Source organism: Chlamydotis macqueenii, chromosome 1 (genome assembly GCF_036417535.1).
Source record: "Chlamydotis macqueenii isolate bChlMac1 chromosome 1, bChlMac1.mat, whole genome shotgun sequence".
Lineage (NCBI taxonomy): Eukaryota > Metazoa > Chordata > Aves > Otidiformes > Otididae > Chlamydotis > Chlamydotis macqueenii.
Genome location: NC_141556.1, coordinates 57,082,092 through 57,103,719, shown reverse-complemented (window position 1 = coordinate 57,103,719; position 21,628 = coordinate 57,082,092). Strand labels below are relative to the sequence as shown.

General features: G+C 50.8%; 1 protein-coding gene across 2 annotated transcripts; it reads right to left on the bottom strand.

The window, feature by feature from the left end:
• Positions 1-562: 562 nt before the first annotated feature.
• On the bottom strand, positions 563-21,468 carry LGALS2 (galectin 2). 2 transcript variants are annotated; one of them, XM_086740129.1, is made up of 4 exons: positions 21,399-21,468; positions 2,282-2,364; positions 1,848-2,007; positions 563-752 (listed from the first exon to the last, which is right to left on the bottom strand). In XM_086740129.1, the coding sequence occupies exons 2-4, from the start codon at positions 2,335-2,337 to the stop codon at positions 606-608; spliced, it is 363 nt and encodes a 120-aa protein (XP_086596255.1). In that variant the 5' UTR covers positions 2,338-2,364; positions 21,399-21,468; the 3' UTR covers positions 563-605. The 2 variants fall into 2 exon arrangements, with proteins under 2 accessions (XP_086596255.1, XP_086596254.1); XM_086740128.1 differs by lacking the exon at positions 21,399-21,468 and adding an exon at positions 2,817-2,851.
• Between the last annotated feature and the right edge of the window lie 160 nt (positions 21,469-21,628).

The window sequence follows — 21,628 nt, the reverse complement described above, 5'->3', positions numbered from 1 at the left end:
TTCCTTATCGCTGGCAGGAATGCTGGCTCAGGGGCACACCTGTGCTCCCTTCCCTTCCCGGTGCCATCGCTTCATGTGGTACCGCTCCTGCGGGAAGGCAAGCCACCCCTTCCTCTTACCCACTGGCTGTGAGAGCGGCCAAGAGGAACCCATCAAATCCATGCCCTGAGGTTCCCAAACCTAACAACTAATTACGCACTTTTGTGGCACCGAATGCCACACCGCTCACGTCAATGCTTTTGTTCCACTCCCTCCCTCCCAAAAACTCGGGTGCAGGAAGAAATGGTGCATTGTAAAGAGATTACACAACCATTCCCTGAGCAATCACACTGTGTCCTCCTGCTCCTGAACCCCACCTACAGCCTGCTTTGCCCTACCTACTATCTGTTCATCCCCACATCCTGGTCTGACCTGGAAAAGCACCTGGAGTTATCTGGGAGTCATTTCCACCCAACAAGGGCTGCTTTCCTGTTGATGGAAAAACTTTGGGCTTTGTCAATGTGTTGCCAAAAGCCACAGAGACAGAGATCTCGCAGAAGCCAAAGCAGCTGGAGCACTAGTCTCCCACTGCTCGGGTTTTTATTAGAGCTAGGAAGTGGCACCCATCAGTCCAGCTTGAAGGAGGTGACCCTGAAGCCTCCCTTGATGCTCATGTAGCTGATCTTGTCGTAGCAGTGCCGGTTGGGGAAAACCACTTCATGCCCATCTGGCAGTTTCACTTGGAATTTGTCTGCCAGCATTTCAATGACAATCTAGGAGAAGAGAGGGGAGGAATTGGGGACAAGGAGGAGATTAGGAGGTGAGCACCCAGGCGAAAGGCCTGACTGTTACATGCGCGGGTCAGACCTGGTCCCTATGGCCTCAAGCAAGGTGCTGGGGGTTGCGCTGAGGGTGACGCAGGAAATAAACAGCTGATAGCAAGGGTCTGAGCTGGTACCTAGACTATCACCTGGGGACAGGATCTCTCCTGGGACTGTTTCAGCTGCTCAGGTTGTAAACTCAGAGCAGTTAAACTCAAGTGTGTCTTTATACGCCACATGGCTTAGGTCTGCTCTGAACAGGGTAGAATAAACCCAACACTCCCATACCCTCAGGAGCTCACCAGGACCTGGAAAAAGGAGCTTCGCTGATAAACACACAGAAGCAGACAGGACAAGAACGCATCGCTGATCACTGCAAATCAAAGGGGTCGTTCCCCAAAGCCATCACCTCGCCACCCCTTCCCCAAGAGCCAGCCAAGGCTGAGGAAACAAGCTTCCTCTCCACAGCAATAGGAAGAGGACTGCTCCTAAATGCAGCCCTGTTCACATCTCAGGACATCAGATGGGGTGAGACAGCAACTAGGACAGCATCCCTGGCAGGAGGAGAGAGAGGGAGGACAGATTGGCAGCATGGATCCAGGAGCAGTGAGGACAGAACGGCTGAGGTAGAGGGTTTTGGACATTGCTCCAAACTCTGGGTTGACTTAAAGCCTATGTTTGTACAAGAGGGAATTAGGGAGACAAATAAGGTAGAGAGCAGTAAGATCCTGCTTCTTGGAGACCCCCTTTACCTTCAAACGTGCCCCTGGTGCACTCACCTGCTGGGCAAGCGTGAGGGGCAGGAAGCACTTAGAAAGCCTCAGACAGAGCTCACACAACCTTCCCAGAGGAAGCATTGCGTTTTTGAAGGAGGAGTGGAAATGGCCATCATTTAGGATCAAAAGCCCAGAGGATGAGGGACTGCTGGGAGGGAGCAGGAGGCTTTGGGTGGGACAAGGAGGACTGAGGTACAGGAATCTGCTAACCAGGGACTTCCTCCCCACCACATAGACACTCCACAACTCTATGCTGGCACAGCACCCTCACCTTGACAGAGGAGCCCTTGGAGAAACAGAGGTGGTTATCACGATGCTCTTCCTGCCAGGCATTGGAACACCTGGAGTTGCAGACGATGACAGATTCATTGAAGCGGGGATTGAAATGAAGTGCCAGATCCGAGGATCTACAGCCGAGATTGATGCTGAAGCTGTGGGTGAACAGGAGGAAGGTCAGCCACACAGGCAGGACAGACTCTTGGACAATCTCAGATCCAACACTGCACCCAGTTACTCCATTGGCTTTGCAGCTGCTTAATGCCTCCTGATTCCTCATTCTGCTCAAGAACTGGGGGAGTTTGCATGGTGGTGGTGTAGGGGCTCTCCTAATGCTGGGCTGTGTTCACCCTTTTTGTAGCTGGCAGCCTGGGAAAACCTCCCTCTGCAGCCCACCGGATAAGTCAAGGTTTGTTTCTTTGTACTTACCCATCAGTATCGTCTGATATGTGGCCTTTTAGCTTCAGGGTGTCCCCAGTCTTCATATCCAGGTTGAAGATTTCAAATTTTTCCTAAGGCAGAGAAAAAAGTAGTCTTTAGGGCTTCTTCAGCCATTCCTCCCCTGCCACCACAAGTGAGAGGGTGTTGCTTGGAGAAGGTTCCCCAGCCAGGAGAACATCTACTTCTCTCAGCTGGTTTTCCTCTTATGGCCTAAAACCTTCCATGCTGGAGATCTTGCATGGGCTTCTCAGTCAGTGAAGGAAGAGCGGGCTGAGTGAAGCCAGCAAGTGAAAAAAGACATGAGAGAGAGTCAAGAGATGAAGACAGGCTTGTCCCCTGCAGAAGGAAAGGCAGAGCATGACAGCAGAAGTACAAAGAGGATTAAAGGAGAAAGGCACGAGCCAGGGTTTGGTGGGCAGCATCGCCCACAGCCCAAGAAACGCAAGCGGTGATAGCGGAGGTGACTGTGGCTTGCTGGGCTAGGGACCCTGGAGGGAGAGAAGAGAGGAGCAACAGCCCTTACAGCCATCTTCCTCAGTGGGTAGAATAACCAGGCAGGGAAACACTGGCAGTTTCTCTCAGAAACACTTTGCACACTTTGAACTTCCTCGTGGCTTACACATTAACAGCACCCCCGCCTCCACAAGGGCCCATCAACTGCTAGTAGAGACTTTGATCCAAAGAAATAGCTTCCCTGTGTACACTTCTCCTCATTAGGGACTTCAGGAGATTCAACTGATTCCCAGTCTCCTCAGTGGGCTCCCTGTGGAGGGACCACCACACATAGCCCTTAGTGGTGCTACTCAAGCCACTGCACAGGACAAGCTGTGGCCAGCTGGCCATGGAGGTGTTCCTTTATTTCCTGCATGTAACAGCTTGGCTAAAAAAAAAAAAACAAAACATCCCACCTTCTTCCCTTCTCGTGACTCTAGATTCAGGCCCAGTTGCATGGATTTGACAGAGGACATCGAAGCACGGACATTGAAGATGCCCCTCCTCCTTGCAGGGGGGTTGGACTAAATGACCTTTAAAGGTCCTTCCAACCCAAACTATTCTATGATTGTAGGATTGCACTAGCAGTCCATGCTGCAGAGGCTGCAGCTCTCTGCAACCTCCCATCCAGGCTCCATCGAGACCCAAAGCTTTTAAGTAGAGGAGCCATGCACACCAGGTTCAATAGCCCCATCCTCCCTAACCCTGAGAAGCAGGAACATTGTCCTCAAAGGGGAGCATCACCCTTGCTGTATTCTTCCCAGATGTCATGGTTTAGCCCTGATCAGCAGCTAAAATATCACACAGTCTCTCACTCACTCCCGTCTCAGTGCCACCCCACAGTGGGATGGGGAGAATTGGGAAAGAAAAGAAGGGAAAACTCATGGGTTGAGATAAAAACAGTTTAAGAGAACAACAGAGGAAAAGAAAACAGAAATGGAAATTAAAAAAAAATAAATAAAATTAAAAAAAAAAACAACAACTAATAACAGAAAATACTTATGCACATAATTTGCAGTTCAATAGCTCACAGTGGATCCTGATGCTTGGCTTCTTCCTGAGTAGCAGGAACCTGCCCCTCAGCACCATCCCTGCTTTACACACTGAGCATGATGTCACAGGGTAAGGAATAGCCCTTTGGCTAATTAGGGTAAATTATCCCAGCTGTGGGCTAATTAGTAAAGTATCCCAGCTGTGTCCCCCAGCCAGACATGCCACCAGCTCCAGTTCCTCTCCCAGCTCAGGTGAAAATTAATTCTATCCTAGCCAGAACAAGGACATTATTCACCCCTTGTTCCATACCATCTACATCATGCCCAGATCCTACACCTTCCAATTAATCATCATCATTCTTTTTTCTGTCTTTGATATATGTATATACACACACACAGATATCACTCTCTTAGTCTATTGGTCATCCCTCCAAAATGTCTGTGGAGTTCATTTAGTCCATGGCTTTGGGCTCCATCTGTCACAACAGCCTCTCAGGGCAGGACAAATGACTCAGTGTTTGCTCAGTTGGTGTATCTGGTGTGACTGGTTTATGTTCATGGTTTGCAGGTTGAAGATGTCAATCTGGAGTTGCTGGGTGCCAGTCGCTAAAGCCAGTTCTGGTTCCATCACTGCTGCACTTTGCTCAGTTTTATGAAATTTCATTGTCTGTTAATGCAGGTGATTCTTACGTTATACCTTTGATATGGCATATAACAGCTAGAGAAGTAATGATATACAGTATTGTACAGCAACTGACATCAGTTCAAATTATTGGCTATTTTCACCTAAAATCAGATCTCTTTGGAGAACATATTGGACTTCCCCATCCTTCTGCATCACCCACGAAGTACACCCCGGTCCTTGAGCAAAAGCAGTCCCATGGGTGGGTTTGCTTTTGCCCAAGGGAGGAGTAACCTACACTGTTTTCCCCAACATAATTCCTTACCTGCACCACAGGGACTTTATCCCCTTCTACAGTACCTAAAAGTTCTGAATGGGCAGGGCCAGCTTGATTGGTAGATCCCCTAGTGTAGACTAACAAGGCAGCTTTTACTAAATGTGTATCCCAATGTTTGAAGGTCCCACCACCCATTGCTCTCAGCATACTTTTTAGCAATCCATTGTATTGTTTGATTTTCACAGAGGCTGGTGCGTGATAGGGGATGTGATATACCTACTTAAGGCCATGCTCTTTGGCCCGGGTGTCTATGAGGTTGTTTTGGAAATGGGTCCCGTTGTCTGATTCAATTCTTTCTGGGGTGCCATGTTGCCACAAGACTTCCTTCTCAAGGCCCAGGATAGTGTTCCAGGTGGTGGTACGGGGCACAGGATATGTTTCCCACCATCAGTGGTTGCTTCTACCATCATAAGCACATGGCGCTTGCCTTGGCAGGTTTATGGGAGTGTAATATAATCAATTTACCAGGCCTCCCCATATTTATATTTCAGCCATTGTCCTCCATGCCACAGAGGCTTTAACCGCCTGGCTTGCCTGATTGCAGAACATGTTTCACATTCATGGATAACCTATGCAATAGGGTCCATTGGTCAAGTCGACCCCTCAATCATGAGCCCATCTATATCTTGCATCTATTGCCTGATGGCCTGAGGTGTCATGGGCCCACCGAACTAAAAATAATTCACCCTTATGCTGCCAGTCCAGATCTACCTGGGACACTTCAATTCTAGCAGCTTGATCCACTTGCTGATTGTTTTGATGTTCTTCAGTGGCCCGACTCTTGGGTACATGGGCATCTACACGACATACTTTTACATCCAGATTCTCTAGCCAGGTGGCAACATCTTGCCACACTACAGCAGCCCAGATGAGTTTGCCTCTATGCTGCCAATTGCTCTGCTTCCATTGTTTAACCACCCCCATAACGCATTTGCCACCATCCATGAGTCAGTATAGAGATAGAGAACAGGCCATTTTTCCCGTTCAGCAATATCTAAAGCCAGCTGGATGGCTTTCACCTCAGCAAACTGACTCAATTCACCGTGCCGTTCAGCGGCTTCTGTGACTTGTCTTGTAGGACTTCACAGAGCAGCTTTCTACCTTCAGTGTTATCCTACAATACGACAGGACCCATCGATATGAGAGCATATCGCGTCTCATTTTCTGGTAGGTTATTATATGGTGGGGCCTCTCCAGCATGCATCACCTCTTCCTCTGGTGGCTTTCCACAATCTTTGCCTTCTGGCCAGTTCATGATTACTTCTAAGATTCCTGGGCGACTGGGGTTTCCTATTCAAGCCCACTGTGTGATCAGTGCAACCCACTTACTCCACGTAGCATCAGTTGTGTGATGTGTGGAGGGGACCTTCCCTTTGAATATCCAGCACAGCACTGGCAGTCGGGGTGCCAGGAGGAGCTGTGCTTCATTACCAACCACTTCTGAAGCAGCTCAAACTCCTTCATATGCTGCTAGTATCTCATTTTCAGTTGGAGGGTAGTGGGCCTCGGATCCTCTACATCCCCAGGTCCAAAACTCGAGGGGTCGACCTCGAGTCTCCCCTGATGTTTTCTGCCTGATGATGGTGCGCTTCGAACAAACTTCCACCACATGGGCTGTGTGCACTTGACTTCACCAGGATCTTTGGATAACTGCTTATTGCCCAGGTCATCATAAATCACCTCCAGCACAGCTAATTCCCTCAGGTTCTGGATACCTCTCTCCATGGTGGTCCACTTGGCTGGTTGGCATATTACATCTTCCTTGAAAGCATACCTTTCCTTCACACCTGACAGGAGTCACCTCCAAAGGCTGAGGGCTCCTGTCCCTTTTCCAATTGCTTTGTCAATGCCCCCTTCTCTAGAAACTAATCCCAGCTGCCTAGCTTCTCTGTACTCTAATTCCAGGCTACTGGCCCTGTTATCCCAGCACCAGAGTAGCAAAATGACAATGTGCTCGCCTGGACTACTGATGAAATATTTTCATATATCTCACAGCTCACCCAGGGATAGAGATTGGGTGGTTACTGTATCATTTATGGGTTCTTCCTCCAAAGAAGACTAGGAGCCCTCCTACCAAGTTCTTCCTTGGAGTGAAGTGGGTGATTCTTCCTCCTCCTGTTTTTGTGATGGCCCTGCTTCAGAGTAGACCACCTCCTCACTGACAGGGCAGTGTGCTCCTTCCTCTTGCTCCCTCTTAGAAGAAGCTTCTTCATCCCTTACTAAATGAGCTGACTTCCACTTCCAAGTTCTCTTCTTGCATACAGGGGCAACCAATACCAGCACAGGTTTGTTCTCTGGTTCAACTGCAGTGCCTGGTGCCAGGGGTCTGAGTAGCCACAGTGCTGGACAGTTTGTTTTCCCTCTCTTTCCCTCAAAGGTGCTACATGAGCAGTGTTTGGTAGATATTAGCCAGGGCCCAGCACAGTGCAGCAAGCTGTGCCTCTTTAAAATAGCCACAGCATTTTTTCTTCAAACATTCTGTCACTTCATCAGGATATTTTAGTTGTTTGGGACTAAAATTCCAAACCATGGGAGGTGAGAATTTCTCTAGGTACCTGCCCATATTCTCCCACATGCCGTGCCACACATGACTATCCCGCCTGAGGGCAGATCTCTGGGTGATATTCCTGAAAAGTGTTTTTGTAACCCTAAACAAGACCTGGGACAGATTCAAGACACATAGCAATAACAGCATGCAGGCTTGAACATCCCCAGGATATTCAAAGTTCTCAAAAATTGTTGTAACTGCCCTGGAAGTGAAAGAGTTGGGGAAACCATCTGCATACAGATACCAACTTATCTTCAAGGCCATCGAGGTTACTATATCATAAATTGATATGGCATAGTACAATAAAATGATCATTCTTATCATTTTCCCAGAGGTGATAAACAGCACCAAAGGGAACACATAGTACATATAAGAATGTATATAACACAGCATCACCAACCACTGCAACATCATAACCAGCAACTAATAACTGATACAATACAACAAGCGTGTATAACAAATTTTTTTCAAGCCATGCTGATCAGATCTGTAGTTAACTCAACCCTTCGTGCCCCAAGTCGGGCACCAAAAGAACTGTCGGGCTTTAGCCCCACTCAGCAGCTAAAATACCACACAGTCACTCACTCACTCACTCACTCCCCCCACAGTGGGACAGGAAGGAGAACTGGGAAAGAAAAAAAGGCAAAACTCATGGGTTGAAATAAAAACAGCTTAAGAGAACAAAAGAGGAAAAGAAAACAGAGATAAAAAAACACAACAACAGAAGATACTTAAGCATGTAATCTACAGTACAATAGCTCTCGGTGGATCCCAATGCCTAACTCCCTCTCAAGTAGCAGGAACCTGACCCTCAGCACCATCCCCACTTTATGTACCGAGTATGATGTCACATGGTATGGAATAGCCCTTTTGGGGCTATTTTGGGTAATTTGGGTAAACTATCCCAGCTATGGACTAATTAGTAAAGTATCCCAGCTCTGTCCCCCAGCCACAGGTGCCACCAGCTCCAGTTCCTCTCCCAGCTCAGGTGAAAATTAACTCTATCCTAGCCAGAAACAGGACACCAGGTAAGAGCCACATGCCAGTAGACAATGTCCCAGATTTGGTTGCACAGTTTGGTGGTGTTTTGCCAGACTCCAGAAGTTGGTGGAAAAGCCAGAGGGAGGAGGAGCTGGCCAAGGCTCAGGAGACCGGCAGTCCCTCAGCCCCAATCCCAAGCCCTGCAGAAGGCAGCTGAGTGCAGTCATCCTGCTGCTGCACAGCCAGCTGGGAGGCGACTTGACTTCTGCCCTTCCCCAAAAGCTCCTGAAGCAAGCAGAGATAAGTGCTGATAAGCACTCCTTCCCCAGAGGTGTTTCCTATTAGCAGTGGGTCATAAAGCCCAGCAGGCTTGGGAAATTTATTTGCTGCTGTGGTCACTGAAGCTGTTGGTGAAACCTCTCCAGGCTGAGGCTGGAGCCAGCAGGAGCAGGTGCTGGGGACGGTGTTTTCTGGTGTGGGGTCTGTTTCCCATCATGCTGCTGTGTCCCACCCCTACACACACCTTTGCATCACCCTGCTCCCCTGCAGCCCTCCCAGAGAGAATGCAGAGCCTAGAGCCCCCCTCCCAATACATCAGAGCATCCCACTGGCTATGAGGGGTTTCTCTTTCCAGCACCTCACATTGTTCCTTTGCAGGTACAATGGCAGGACAGAGACACTGCTTGCACAGCCACCATCAGGGTGAGTCACCTGAACTCATGTTAAGACAACAGAGAGAAACAAACACTTCTAGGGCTCAAGAGATCACATCCCAAGACTGACATTAAACTTGGTTAGAAAAATCCTGTCCTTCACGGCTGGACAAAGCAACACAGGAACGTCACAGCAGAGGCAAGACCCGGGTCCTGGGCCAGCAAAGTGGAGGAGCCTTCACCCCACTTCCCACACAGCCCAGCATGGAGCAGACAGAAACATTGCTCTCACTGGGATTTATCCACTGATCCCACTGGCAGAGCATGAGGCTGCCCAGGAGGGAGAGCAGCATGTCTGAGGGACAGGGAAAAACTACCCGCGCAGAGAGTTATGTGCGGAGCCACAAGTACCACGGATGTGAGAACACGCAGGGAGGGAAGACGGGCAGGAAAAAGGCACGAGCTGCTCAGAGATTTTCTTCAGATAACATTAACCCCCCTGCTACAATGCTCAGCAGGGGCGTTCACCCCCCTTTTATTTGCCACTGGGAACAATTGTGGGAAACCAGGCAGCAACTCTGCCAGCACTGGCGACTTCCTTCGTCTGCAGAACTGAGCCTCCGCATGGTCAGACACCAGCCTTGTGCACATGGTCTCTGTCATGCAGGGGGATGTGCTCCCCACGTAGGAAGGGTCTGATACTTTACCGACCCCCGAAGAGCTTAAATCCTCCAGTGCAATTGGAGGTGGTGATTGGGATGATGGAGGGTGAAGGGGGCAGGTCGACACTTCCCCGCAGACACTGCAAAGCAGAAAGCCCAAGGAAACAGTGACATGATGGGAATGAAAATCCCAAAAGAAAGAGGAAATCCGGCTAAAGGGCATCTGCAAAGGAGGTGGAGGGTGTGTACAGAGAAGAAAAGATAAGCAACGGTTGTGGAAGCCGGCAATCATCAGTGCAAGTGATCCAGGAACCCTTCACCCTCAGAGAGATGATCCTGTGGTAGGGTACCTGCCTGCGAGTGCCTCTCCAGGACCCCATATAGATGTTCATCCCGGCCGGAGGGCAATTGGCCTGTACTGGTGTGGGACACCCATGTTCACACCGCTGGCACCGGAGGATGCTTTGCTGCATTCCCAGCAGTTGCCTTGGGACAGCAGAGACTTGACAAGCAGTCACTGGTGTGAGGGTGGGGGCCATGCCTGACCTGAGGGCAAGCCAGGCTTCCAATGGGGAGCAGGCAGGCTTGCAATTTTGCATGGAGAAAACAAAAAAAAAAAAAATTTTAAAGGGGGAAGAGCCCTATGAAATCATGTGGGCTTTCAGCCAGAAGGGTGGCAGGGCAGGTTCTCTGCAGAGGGCTTTCACCGCACGAAATGTGGCAGCTTCATTTGAAGAGGTCCCGTGAGGTAGGTTTGGTGGTTAACTGTCCTTCCTGACCTTCTCTCTAAACCTGGGGGGATCTCAGGCCACCAGGAGCACCCTTGTGAGCTCAAGACCCTCGGGATGGCCTCAGACAGCAGCACCTCATGTATCATAGCCTAGAGTTGCCACCTCTACCACAGGGCACCCACACAGCTGTTGATAACGGACTGAAGGCCACCCTCCCCAGCAGGCTGCCAAGATCCTCAGCAGCATCATTGCTGGCAGCGGTATTTATTTTGTTTTCTTACTTGGGCAGGAGATAAGCCAGCTAGGTGTGAAGCTCTGAGGAAAACTGCAGGCTTTGCCACTTCCCAGCCAAGGTAGCCCAACCACCCTAGCTGTGAGAGGTTTCTCAAGGCCTTTTGTGGCAGAGGGAAGCCCCTAAAGTCCATACCACACACAAAAATGGTCCCCACTGTGCCTCCCAATGGTGCTCTGAGGAAGGGCTCCAAAAGGCTCAGAGGACAGGGCAGCCAATGCATCCTCTCTAGATGATATGAGCTAGGAATAGTCCCTCATAGGAGTAACACAGGTCTTCACCAGACATGATGCTCAGCCCAGAAGGGAAGAGGGAGAGAGGGGAAGGTGAGGTGGTCATGCTGCCTGCAGAGATTTGTCAAACCAAGCCCTGTGAGAAGAAGCAAGAGATCCCCTTAGCACCCTAATGAGAGGCTGTGGCTTCAGCTTGGCGCTAATAAGCAGCACTGGAGGAGGACACTGTGAGGGGAAAAGATGTCTGTCCCATTTTGTACTTAAGGAAGCCTGTGCTGTGGACCAGCATCAGCATTCGCTCAAGGCAAAGGGAGCTGGAGAGAGCAACCGTGCATTCCTTCTCAGAGTAGCAGCTGCTCACTCTGCTATTATTTCCTACCGCTTCATATAATTTGTACTCCACAGCAAGCTATTGTCCCTTTCCACTGGCTATTTATTTCCTTGAAGAGCCTCTGGGGAAGGATTTCAGTGCGGGAGTAAAGAAAAAAGAAAAACTCCACACAATAAATATCGAGCAGTGACCTGATTTAAACCGTGTTCTCTGACTTTATCAGGGTTCTGGTCGCGGTTCCTCCTAGCATCTGCGATTAAGCCATGCTTCTGCCTTGGTTTCCCCCTTTTATGAAGCCTAGGGGGGAATTGCCCCTGCCTTAGAGGGCTGGGGGGTGGATTTCAAGAAGCTGAGCCCTGGATTTTCAGAGGCCAGGGCTCAGGACATAACTGAAAAGAGGCTTCCACCACCTGCTGATGGAGATGCTCAGTCCTCCACCTGCCAGTCACAGAAATTCCCAGGTAGGTTTGACAGGAGTGGTTTCCCCTTCAGTTGAGAGGTGTTGGTTTGCCTCTCAGCAGATAGTGCTGCAACCTTCACCCAGCCAATCCCTAAGTTCTGAAAGCCAGCCAGCTTCCTAACGGAGGAGGCCTGAGAGAACAAAGTGTACTTACCTCAGCCAAACACTGAGGTAAGCAGGAGACTGGATAAACAGGTCTGTGGATCTGGAGGGTGTGTACAGGAGGGGATTGTCCAGGAGATGCAGAAGCCAAGGCAATGATGAGCACAAGGAAACTGGTGCCCATGAGCACCATCCTCCTGCCTAAGAGGTTAAACAGAGCAGGACGGCTTCTCTAGGGAAGGCACTGAAGTCTCTGCATTCGGATCAACTAAAATGGGAAGGAACAAAGGACTGGAGGTGAATCTGCTGCCACCACTCATGCCCCAGCTCCCTGACAGTGTGTCATCTGGAGCCTCTGTGGAAGTATGGAAGCAGCATCCATGCTCCGAACCTGGGGGCAAGAGATTAGAGGCCATCAGCATCCAGTACGGTCTCCACCAGCATCTCCTTCAGCTGTAGCGCGTAATTTCTCTTCTTTAGGATGTGGGGAATAAGAAGGAGGAAGGACAAAGCTAGCTGAAGAGCAAACATGTGGAAAAAAACCCCACCTTTCTTCATGGCTAGGGGCAGCAGTGGAGGGAACCTGCACCAAGCAGTGGAGCAGATCAAGCGCACAGGGGAGGTGGGTAGCTTCAGACTCCATCTCTCTCCCTACCCTATCGGAAAGGTGGTGGTGCCACAGTGACTGGCATCTCCCATCTCCATGGGGAGCTCAAATGTGCTCTGATGGATGGTTTCCATCTCCAGGGCCAAGTTAGGACCTTATACCTTCACAGTGGACATCTCTCTCAGGCAGCTCTGAAGTCTGTGGCCACATTTTTGTGTGCTACGAGTTGTGCACAGACTGGGGAGGAAGGTAGTTTGTGTGCACGGGAGCTGGCTCATAAGGCATCAGGGCCATTTCATCAACCCAAGCAGCCAGATGAGTCCCATCTCATAGGTCCTCAACTTGAGGGGCAGGAGAATGAACCAAACTGGCAGAGGGTGGGGAAAGGAGGTCAGAGGACTGATTAAATGCTACCCAATTCTGTTTCCAGCCTTCATTTCTCTAATTCTTTCCCTCATGGTGGGGACATGCCAAGAATGTGGGTTTTGGGAAAGGCTTTCAAAAACACGCCTGGAGATAAAAATGCACTTGTGTTGAAAGCTTCCCTACTGGCAAAGAGAAGATGCAAAGAAGGCTCATGGCTTCCCCCTCTCTTGGACTTTTGGGATCTCCTAGCTTTACCCAGACTGGATGAGATATTATCAGCTTAATGGGAAAAGGATCTTCCAAAGAGCTCTCCACAAAGGATCAGCTTCATGAGGCCTTATGCTCCACTTACATCTTGCACCAAAAGATGAAGATCTCCAACAGTTTTACCTTACCATTGAGTAAGGAAAATGGCAGCCCCCTCACCTTGCACCTGGGGAAACTGAGTCACAAATACCCAAGTTCACATCCAAAAAACCTCTTCTTCTTTAGATTCTCATCTTAAAGCTATCATGGCCAGATTTAAAATTAATAAATAGCTTTTTTTTTTTTTAATTCAGCATTGCAAACCTGTCCTAGAAGGTAAAAGGAAGCTGGGCTCTCTTGGCTAATGCAGCTCAAGTATCAGAGATGCTGATCTCTCACCACACCATCTACTATCACTAGGAGGTACTGAGGCATTCAGTGCCTCTAAAAAAATTAGCTCTTGGGTGGGTCCAATTAAGTCCGAAAACCAGAGGCATTCAAAATGAACAGACGCTTTCCAACAGTGGAAGCCAGGGGACTTCCAAGATGCCCCAAGGCCATCTCCCCTGACTTCAAGGGGATCATTTCCCACAACAAGGACAGCATGAGGCCAGCTGGCTGGAACTTGAATAAGCAAAAAAGAAACGCAGCGTTGCGCCATACACAAAAGGTCCATGGGGACCTCCCTCCATTGAGCTCCGAGCAGCCATCCCGGATTCAACCCCACAGGACAGCAAGGGTGTGCAGCGAGAATGACTGTCGAGTCCCCGCGCGCAGCGGTCCATCCCACACAGGGAGAGCAAGGCTGCTGGCACTGCGCAACTCCTTTTGAGTGCGTTTCTCATGGGCTCCAGCACTCAGCCCGGGCGGGTTGGACAACTCTGAGGACTTGCAGGAATCCTTCAGACAAGCAGAATCCATCTGAGTCACACGGACGAGGCATGATGCCAAGGGTGGCTCATCCACTGGAAAGAAAAAAAAAAAAGAAAGAAAGAGAAAGAAATGCTAAGGGAGAAATAGCAAGTTTTGAAAAGCCACAAGAATTAACAGCTCATGGGCTGGAAAGAACGGGAGTGAAAAAAAAGGTCTGTTCTCTCACGCTCACATCGCTAAAGGCAAGTATCCCTCAACCCAACTGGGAAGCAGCAAACCACCTTACCAACCATCAGCTTTGAGAGGGTCTGAAGGGGAAATCCACCCTGAAGCTAAGGCTAAGGTCTGCAGAGGAAGGGGCTGTCAAGTCAAAACTATCTGTTGCTCCAAAATCAGCCTGAACAAACTCCCTTTGATGGCCCTGCAAAATGAAATGGTAAAAACCAAACCAGATGGAAATGTGAAAGAAAAGCTGCCAAAAAAGGGGAACCCAAATCCCAAAATGACGGACTCAGTGCGGCAAATGGGCATCTAAAGAGGGAACTGCAGGCATCTGAAGGAGATCTAAGAAAAGACCAAGCCCACACAACTGACTCTCCCTGTTCCTCTCCACCCGCATTCCAAAGAGAAAGGCATCAGAAGTACATGAACCCATGGACATTCAGAGTGAGGCACAGGAAAAAGAGCTGAGTTTGACCTGCTGCAGGAGCTCCAAGGACAACCAAAGTGCAGAGGAGGCCCCAACTTTCACCAGCACGAGGACTGCTAAATTACGTTTTTCCCCTGCTTCCCAGTGAGAAGCTACAGCCACAGCTTTGCTTAGCATTGCCTCCAGGTGAGGGAGCTTTCGAAACCAGCACCTGAGCCTGCTGGGTCATGGCACTGCCCAGAGATGTTTCATCTCCACATGGTACTGCAGGGAGTAGGGCAGAAGTTGCTTGCAGCTGCTTTGCACTGCTGGGACACCCTATCTCCCTTTCCAGCACTATACTGGGCACTAAGAGACACCCCATGCATTTGAGGACACCTTGTTTTGCCGACCAATCCCATATGGGCATCCCATCCCTCCTCTCGACTGCTCCTGTGAGCCTCTACTCCCGTTTCTGACCCATCCCCACGTAGCCAGTAGTACGTAAGCCCTCACTTGACCACAGTGGATGTTTATTTTGCACTCCCAGTGGTCATGTTAGGCTGTTTGTTCTCCTTGGCTCTCTTTCCCTTCCCTCCAGTTTGTGCCTCTTCCTGCTGTCCTTATTTTCCCCACCACTGGAAACACACCCAGGCCAGAACCTGGCTGTGTCTCCCTGGCTGCCCTCAGGTTTCTTTGCATTGCTACCCCCAGGAGCCCCTCAGCAGCGAAGCAGACACCCAGCTTTAGTTGCAGCCAGATTCCTGGATGGACAACACTTGCTCTGAGAGGAGAAACTATTGCAAACTAAATGCTTCAAACATGACTCACAGCAGACAAATCTTATCACATCCCAAATTGAATAGCCCCAAACATTTTGCCGTTGCCATTCACTGTGCAACAAACAGACTCGCCAAGCCAGGAGATCTGAGAAAAACAATGCAAGGAGGATTGGTGGCTGCAACTGCCAGGCAAGTTCCCATCTGCACGCACAGAGCTTATCTCTTCTGTCAAGATGGGACATGCATCAATGTCTGCTGCACAACAGCAGGGAAAAGCTAGTGGAGACCTGCTCCCTGGTCCCAAACACGCACGTAGCACTCCTTACAACACCGTCCCTGAGGAACATCTCTATTACTCACTCGGTCTCATTAGGAAAGGGGTGGAAATCTTTCCGGAACAGCTCTAGCAGAGATGCAGCTCCCCAGGGACGCAGCTCAGGATGAGCTGAAGAGCGCCCAGCACCCGCTCTGAACACCAGCAAGCGGCCGTCCGGCTGCAGGAGCAGCACAGCAGCTAGAGAAGGGCTGGAAGGAAGAGGTCTCCTAGCCCACTCAAGCCATGCTACGATACTATTGCTTTTAACCCCATTGAATTCCAGCATGCATCCTCCTCCCGAAATTCAGCTCAAGTGCTGCTCAAGAGAGGCAAGCTACTCAAGATGCAAAGCTACTCTGTGAGAGGAGGGAGGTGGAAAAAGGAGCAGCCTCTGCTGGGAACATCTCCTCCCTCTGCACAGAGGAGGGGAACTTAGGCTGCAAATCAAGGGCAGCAAAGGTGCAGCGTGGTTGCGGCAAGACTCAGAACACGGACACTGCCTTCAAAACACCCACTGGGCTGAGGGGAACAGCAGCGTGCCGCTTGAACGCAGCCCCTCCAGGCAGAGACTACCTGGATGCACCTGGAGGCGTGCACCTTATCCTTCTCCTGGCTGGGGGACTCATCTGTCAGCAGCACATTAAACAGGGGATACACAAGCTCTGCCTCCGTTCTGCTCCCTGAGTGAGTTCCCAAACCTGATGTAGTTTGAGGTGGTGGGGGAAACAGGACGAAGTTGTGTGTGCATGGGAAGCCCCTGCAGAATTGTGTGCTCCATGGGCAACACGATGGGCTCCTCGTTCCGCCTGCCCAAGGCAGGAGAGCCAGAGGAGCAAATTCAGCGTGTCTGTGCACCCAGGTCTTTCCAATCCCCTGCATCCAGGAGCTGGCCCCCACAACTCCATGACCTCATGTGCTTGGGCAACGTTTCCTCATAGCACCTCTCCCATCCTACAAGGCAGGAGGTCAAACGCGGCCAGTGACGCATAGCGGGGGGTGTAGGACACTGAGTCACAGCTCTGTGTCCAGCCATGCCCAGCAGACAAAGTGTTTCCCAGTTTCAGTCTGGCGCACAGGCTCCCACCCCACACACTCACCTACAACCAGTTGTGTGACATTTCCCATCTTCGGAGAAGGAAAAAGTGGAAAATTAGGGGATAAACATGCAGGGTGCAAGGGACTGCACTTCAAAAGATTGCCTTCAGAGGGACCCGGGCTTACAGGGCTGTTTTGCTCTTGGCCCCGAGAGCAAGGAGCAGGGCATAGCTTCCATCCATGGATTTAAACATTTGGCGACAACAAGGCTCTGCTGGGACAGCCCCCAGCCTGCCCTATCCCCCAGCCGTGCCTCAGCCATCATCCTGAGGCAGTGCTGGGGCCCAGCCCTCCTCCTGTTGCACTTACAAACGCAGACAAAGCCAGAGGGACCAGAAAGGAGCCTCGGAGAGGCCAGGTCCGCCCTCGGGAAATCTGCATACACAGACTCTGCGTCACCCTTCTCCTCCTCCACCTCCTGGGTCACAGCTTTCTTTTTGTTCCTAAGCCCACGTCCACCGTGCCCCAGCACTTGGGTTCACTCTGCCCTGCTGCTCCTCACCGCCGCCAAAAGCGGGGCTGAAGCTGGCTGCGGTGCCAAGCGGCAGAGGCCGAGCAGCCACACTGGAGGCAGAGAGCTGCCAGATTCCCTCCTCTTGCCATTTCACAGTCCGGACTTCAGCCAGCACTGAAGTTTCCTAGGGAACCTGAGGCAGCTACAGCCAAAGCAGGATCAACTGGCAATGGGGGATTTTCAAGCCTGGGCCAAAACCCATCTATTCACGCTCACCAGCTGCCAAACCTGAGCCAGCTGCACAGCTGAGAGCACGTGCATTCAGCGCCAGGGCACCCCGCAGCGGGAATGCCTCCTCCCTGTGCCGCCTTGTAAAAGAGAGGCTGCACACGGCTGCATCTCTGAGCTCCCCAGGCAGCTGCTACGCTCAGCATCCCCGGCAAACGCTTCCCTAAGTCACACTTCTTTGTCACCGCAATGCGGGGATGTATTCATCATCCAGGCTTGGGGATTTGCCGCAGCTGGGCTCCCTGATTTGCTCCAGGATGCCTCGCTTCATGTCGCCAAACTCTGCTCGGATCACGCTTGGATGCCCGTGAAAAATGCCTTTGCAATAGGATTTTTCTCCTTCTCCTTTTCCCTCCTGCTGCTCTTTAGAGCCAAACTGTATCTCAGCAAAATCCAGGCTCTTAAACAATTTTTTTTCCCCCAATACTTGTGCTTTCTAATAACACACCTTCCATCTGCTAACAATAACACAGCAAGTCAGGGCTAGAGCAAGAACAGGTGAATCTCTTCACCTTTCCAAGTGCCTCTCTCAACACCTGAATCCCGAGCGCACTGTTTCCGTAGCGGATCTGTTCCAGTCTGGCGCTGATCTCATCAGCGGTGCGGTGAATTACTTCATCGAGGCTCCCCCTTGCGGGCTCAGGGCCTTCAATGCTCGCTTCAGCCCCGTAAATTTAAACGGCTCTCTCTAACCTGGCAGATCTTCCTCTCCCTGTCCTGTTTTTGGCTTACCCAGCACATAACCCATCAGCCCACAAGCCATGGCGATGACTAGGGCTTCCATCCTGTCGGTTTTCTTTCATCTTTGCCTGCTGTCAACACTGCTCCTCAGCAGCAAGAGCATTCCTGTGTTCTCAGAGCATTGGGGAAGACACTATCGGCAATAACAAATCCAACCGAGCCCTCCCCAGGGGGTATAACAAGGCACTGCCATCCCCTGCAGGGGCCAGAAGGGCACTGCTGCCCACTCAGCCGAGGGATCCAGAAACCCCTTGAGTTGCCCAGTCTGGAAGGAGAGCTCAAACAGAAGGAAGCAGCAAGCTGCACAGCTGACCTCTAACTCTGGTATTTGCTTCTCTCCCTTGCTTGTCTCGCTGAGCCAGTTGCTCTAATGACAGAAACAAGGTGGAAAATAAGTTCAGTATACAGAGGTCAAGGCAATTCCCCAAAGAAAGCAAGTGCAATTATCCCCATGCTAACGACCAGAGAAACTGAGGCAAGTGAGCGTAGATACACATTTCCTTGAGTCTTGCTCCGAGACATGTTTAATTGCAGAGACCTAACCAGCAGGTTTTCTAATCCCTTATCCAGCATCCTGTTTCCCTCATTCTGCTCCCGCCGTTGTAGAAGGATGCCTTTGATCACCGGGGACAGGTCTTCCTACAGGGAAAAGGGAAACGCTGAAAGAAATGGAGGGGAGCAATCCTGGTGGATGACTGCATACCACAAGAAAGGGCTGCATATGAAAGGGAAGATGACATTTCCTATTAGATTAAAGGAGCACAAACCTGCTCTCCCTCTAGAGAAGTACGCAACCCTATACTTGCCTCTCTAATTGCCACCCTCCACTGGGAAAAGTGCTTAAAAGTATTGCAAAAGGAAGGAGATTAGCCAAGGTCAGGGAAGAGCAGGGCTGCAAATCCAGAGGATTGCGTAAGATCTGCATGGTCGGAGGTGATGTCAGGAGAGGTGCTGCCAGCCTCCTTCCAAGAGAAAGTAGCAGAAGTAAAATCCAGCCAAAAACCCAGGAACTGGTGGCTGCAGTCAGCCAGAGCAGAAAAATAAGAGAAGGGAACAAAAGACCGCAGTACTGAGCTTCAGGAAAGTGAAAGGTCTGGCAGAATGCCTTGCCAAGGGAAGAGAAAAATGACAGGGGAAAGGGAACTTCACTGTGGGCCAGAGGCAACGACCCAGCAGGAAACGCACAAAAGCTCTCGCTGCCGCACAGAAGCACATCTGAAAAACATTGCAAGGTTCACATAAACACAGAAGGCAGAGAAACCAAACAAATGTCGGGACAGAGCGAGGGCGGCGGGGCGGTTCTGGCTGGCTGAAGACGACAAGGTGGGTGGAAAACCCCTCTCCCAGGCGACCCATCCACTCCTGCAAGGCCGCCTTCCCTTCCCCACTTAGGGGCACTTCTCCTGTTTTGTGAGCCACCACCGCTGCACAGGCAGCAAGAGTATTTGCTAAGCCCAGGTTATCAGTCAGGAGCTCTCCTGCCTGCTGCTGCCCTCTGCGGGACAGCCAAACCTGGGGATCCCGCACCCCTCTGCCAGCGCCAGCTTTCCTTTCGCCAGCATGCCGACTCCCCAGGCCTCCAGTCTGCGCGTAATCACTTTCCTCCACAGCTGGCTACCAGCTAATTATAGTTCCAGTACTTTCATTCTGGAGCAGTGTTAATTACACCATGGGTCGTCTCACTCCATATCTAGTTTGGGATGCCAGCTGTCAGTAAAAATAAATTGAGGGACAGGAGAATGGTTTTTCCTCACGTGTCATCTAGCCACTGTTACCAGGAGCAAAATTCAGACTCAGATTTTTTTTTTTTGGTTGCACTTAGTGTCCTCGTTACACAGAAAGCAGATGTGACCAAAGGGGAAAGAAACTCCTACATCCATGAGAAATAAAAGTTTGAAAGATCGCTGCTGACACGACTGTTATGCATGAGTTCACTCTCCATTGTTTGCAACAAGCCGAAAAGAGGTGCAGCCTTCCATTCATCCTAGACTTGCTAACCACTGGGTGTTGCCAAAGAGAGGAAAATAAACAACCTCCAGACTCAGACAGATCGAAACCTGAGCAAAAGAGGGCTGTTAAACACCAGACTGCAAAACCACTCCTTCAGAGGCATCACGTTGTGGGCTGGAGAGAAAGAGATGCATGCCTTCTATGCAGATTGTACATGACCTAGAAGAGCAGTATCTAGGCCTCAGTCTCCTAAAGATGACTTAAGGATTCTCAGAAAAATCAAAGAGGTAGTAGTGACAGGCAAGGCTGACTCAGAAGATTAAAATAACTCATGTAAAACGTGCCTGAACACAGCAGAGGGAAGGATATGGCAATTTTCTATGAAAGGCACTTTAAAAAGGCTTTGTGATGCAAGGCACTAGCAGTTAAAAAAAGAACTACATTCAAATGCCAAAAAGTACCTTTTAATGGCCAAAAAATCCCCCCTAAAACAATGGCTATGCATAAGGAAAATACATTAGGTATGACATCAGAGCAGTTCCCTCGCCTGCCATCTGCGGGATTAGCTCTGTAAATGAGTAACCCAACACAGGACCACTCTGACTCAGACATCTGTCTCCAGGATCAGACGCTTTAAGGCTGAATAGGCTGTACCACACTCGCACTCTTATCGCAGAGGCTCGGGCAGGGCCAGCCCCGACACGCAGCTTTGAGCACCCGTGCCGATGCGGTGCACGCAGGGACTCTTCCAACAGGTGGAGGCCGATGCTCCCTAAAGGTCATCGAGTCAGCAATTTTCACTGGCGTTATTTAAAAAGAAAAAAAAGCAAACGACAAAAGCAGTAAGTCAGGGTCACTGACACACTGTGCCTTCCAAGACCACTGGAGCAAAGAGAAAACAAGTGATATTAAGTGACACAATTCGGGCTGGCCTGGATTAGCAGAGCTGCAAGGAGAAAGAGGACAAACGGAATTTATATTCCTGCAGCCCGCAGTTATTTCCAGGGCTTCACCGATCTCTCCTCCCCCCCACCCCCAGCCAGACAGAAGGCGGCCGGGCCAGGCCCTGCCAGGACAGGACCGGCTGTTATTTAAAGACGACTCCGACCAGAGCACGGGAACTCGCTCGCTAGTATTTATAATGCCTCTTAAACCACCCGCACAACCGCCAAGGCCCGAGGAGAAGCGCCGGGACCCAGCCACCGCCGAGGCCGCCTCAGACCCGGCCGGGCGCGCACCGCACATGCGCAAGAGCCGGCGGGCTCGTGTCCTTTTAAAGGACACGCCGCTCCCCCGCCAAGCGGAAGTGCCCGGTCTCTGTACCGGAAGTGGCTTCGCCTGCCAGCACAAGGGTTCTTCCGGGAAGGGCTAGGTCGGCTTGTTTCCGTGGAAGAATCCGGTTTCCGGCGCTCTGCCCCGCTCTCACTCGTTCTCCGTCTCCCGGAAGCCTTTCCGCTTCCTTCCCCATCCCGCGCCTTTCTTTCCCCCGCGCGCTGAACTCGATGGTGCGCCCGGGTGTGGCTCGGCAGGGGGCGCGCTGGGCAGCGGGGCGG

Excerpts from the sequence above, each read along its gene's own strand:
- LGALS2 (XM_086740128.1), bottom strand. Across the intron at positions 2,008-2,281 it reads ATATCAGACGATACTGATGG|CTTCAGCATCAATCTCGGCT; the intron begins GTAAGTACAAAG and ends GTTCACCCACAG. Across the intron at positions 753-1,847 it reads CCAAGGGCTCCTCTGTCAAG|ATTGTCATTGAAATGCTGGC; the intron begins GTGAGGGTGCTG and ends CTCTTCTCCTAG.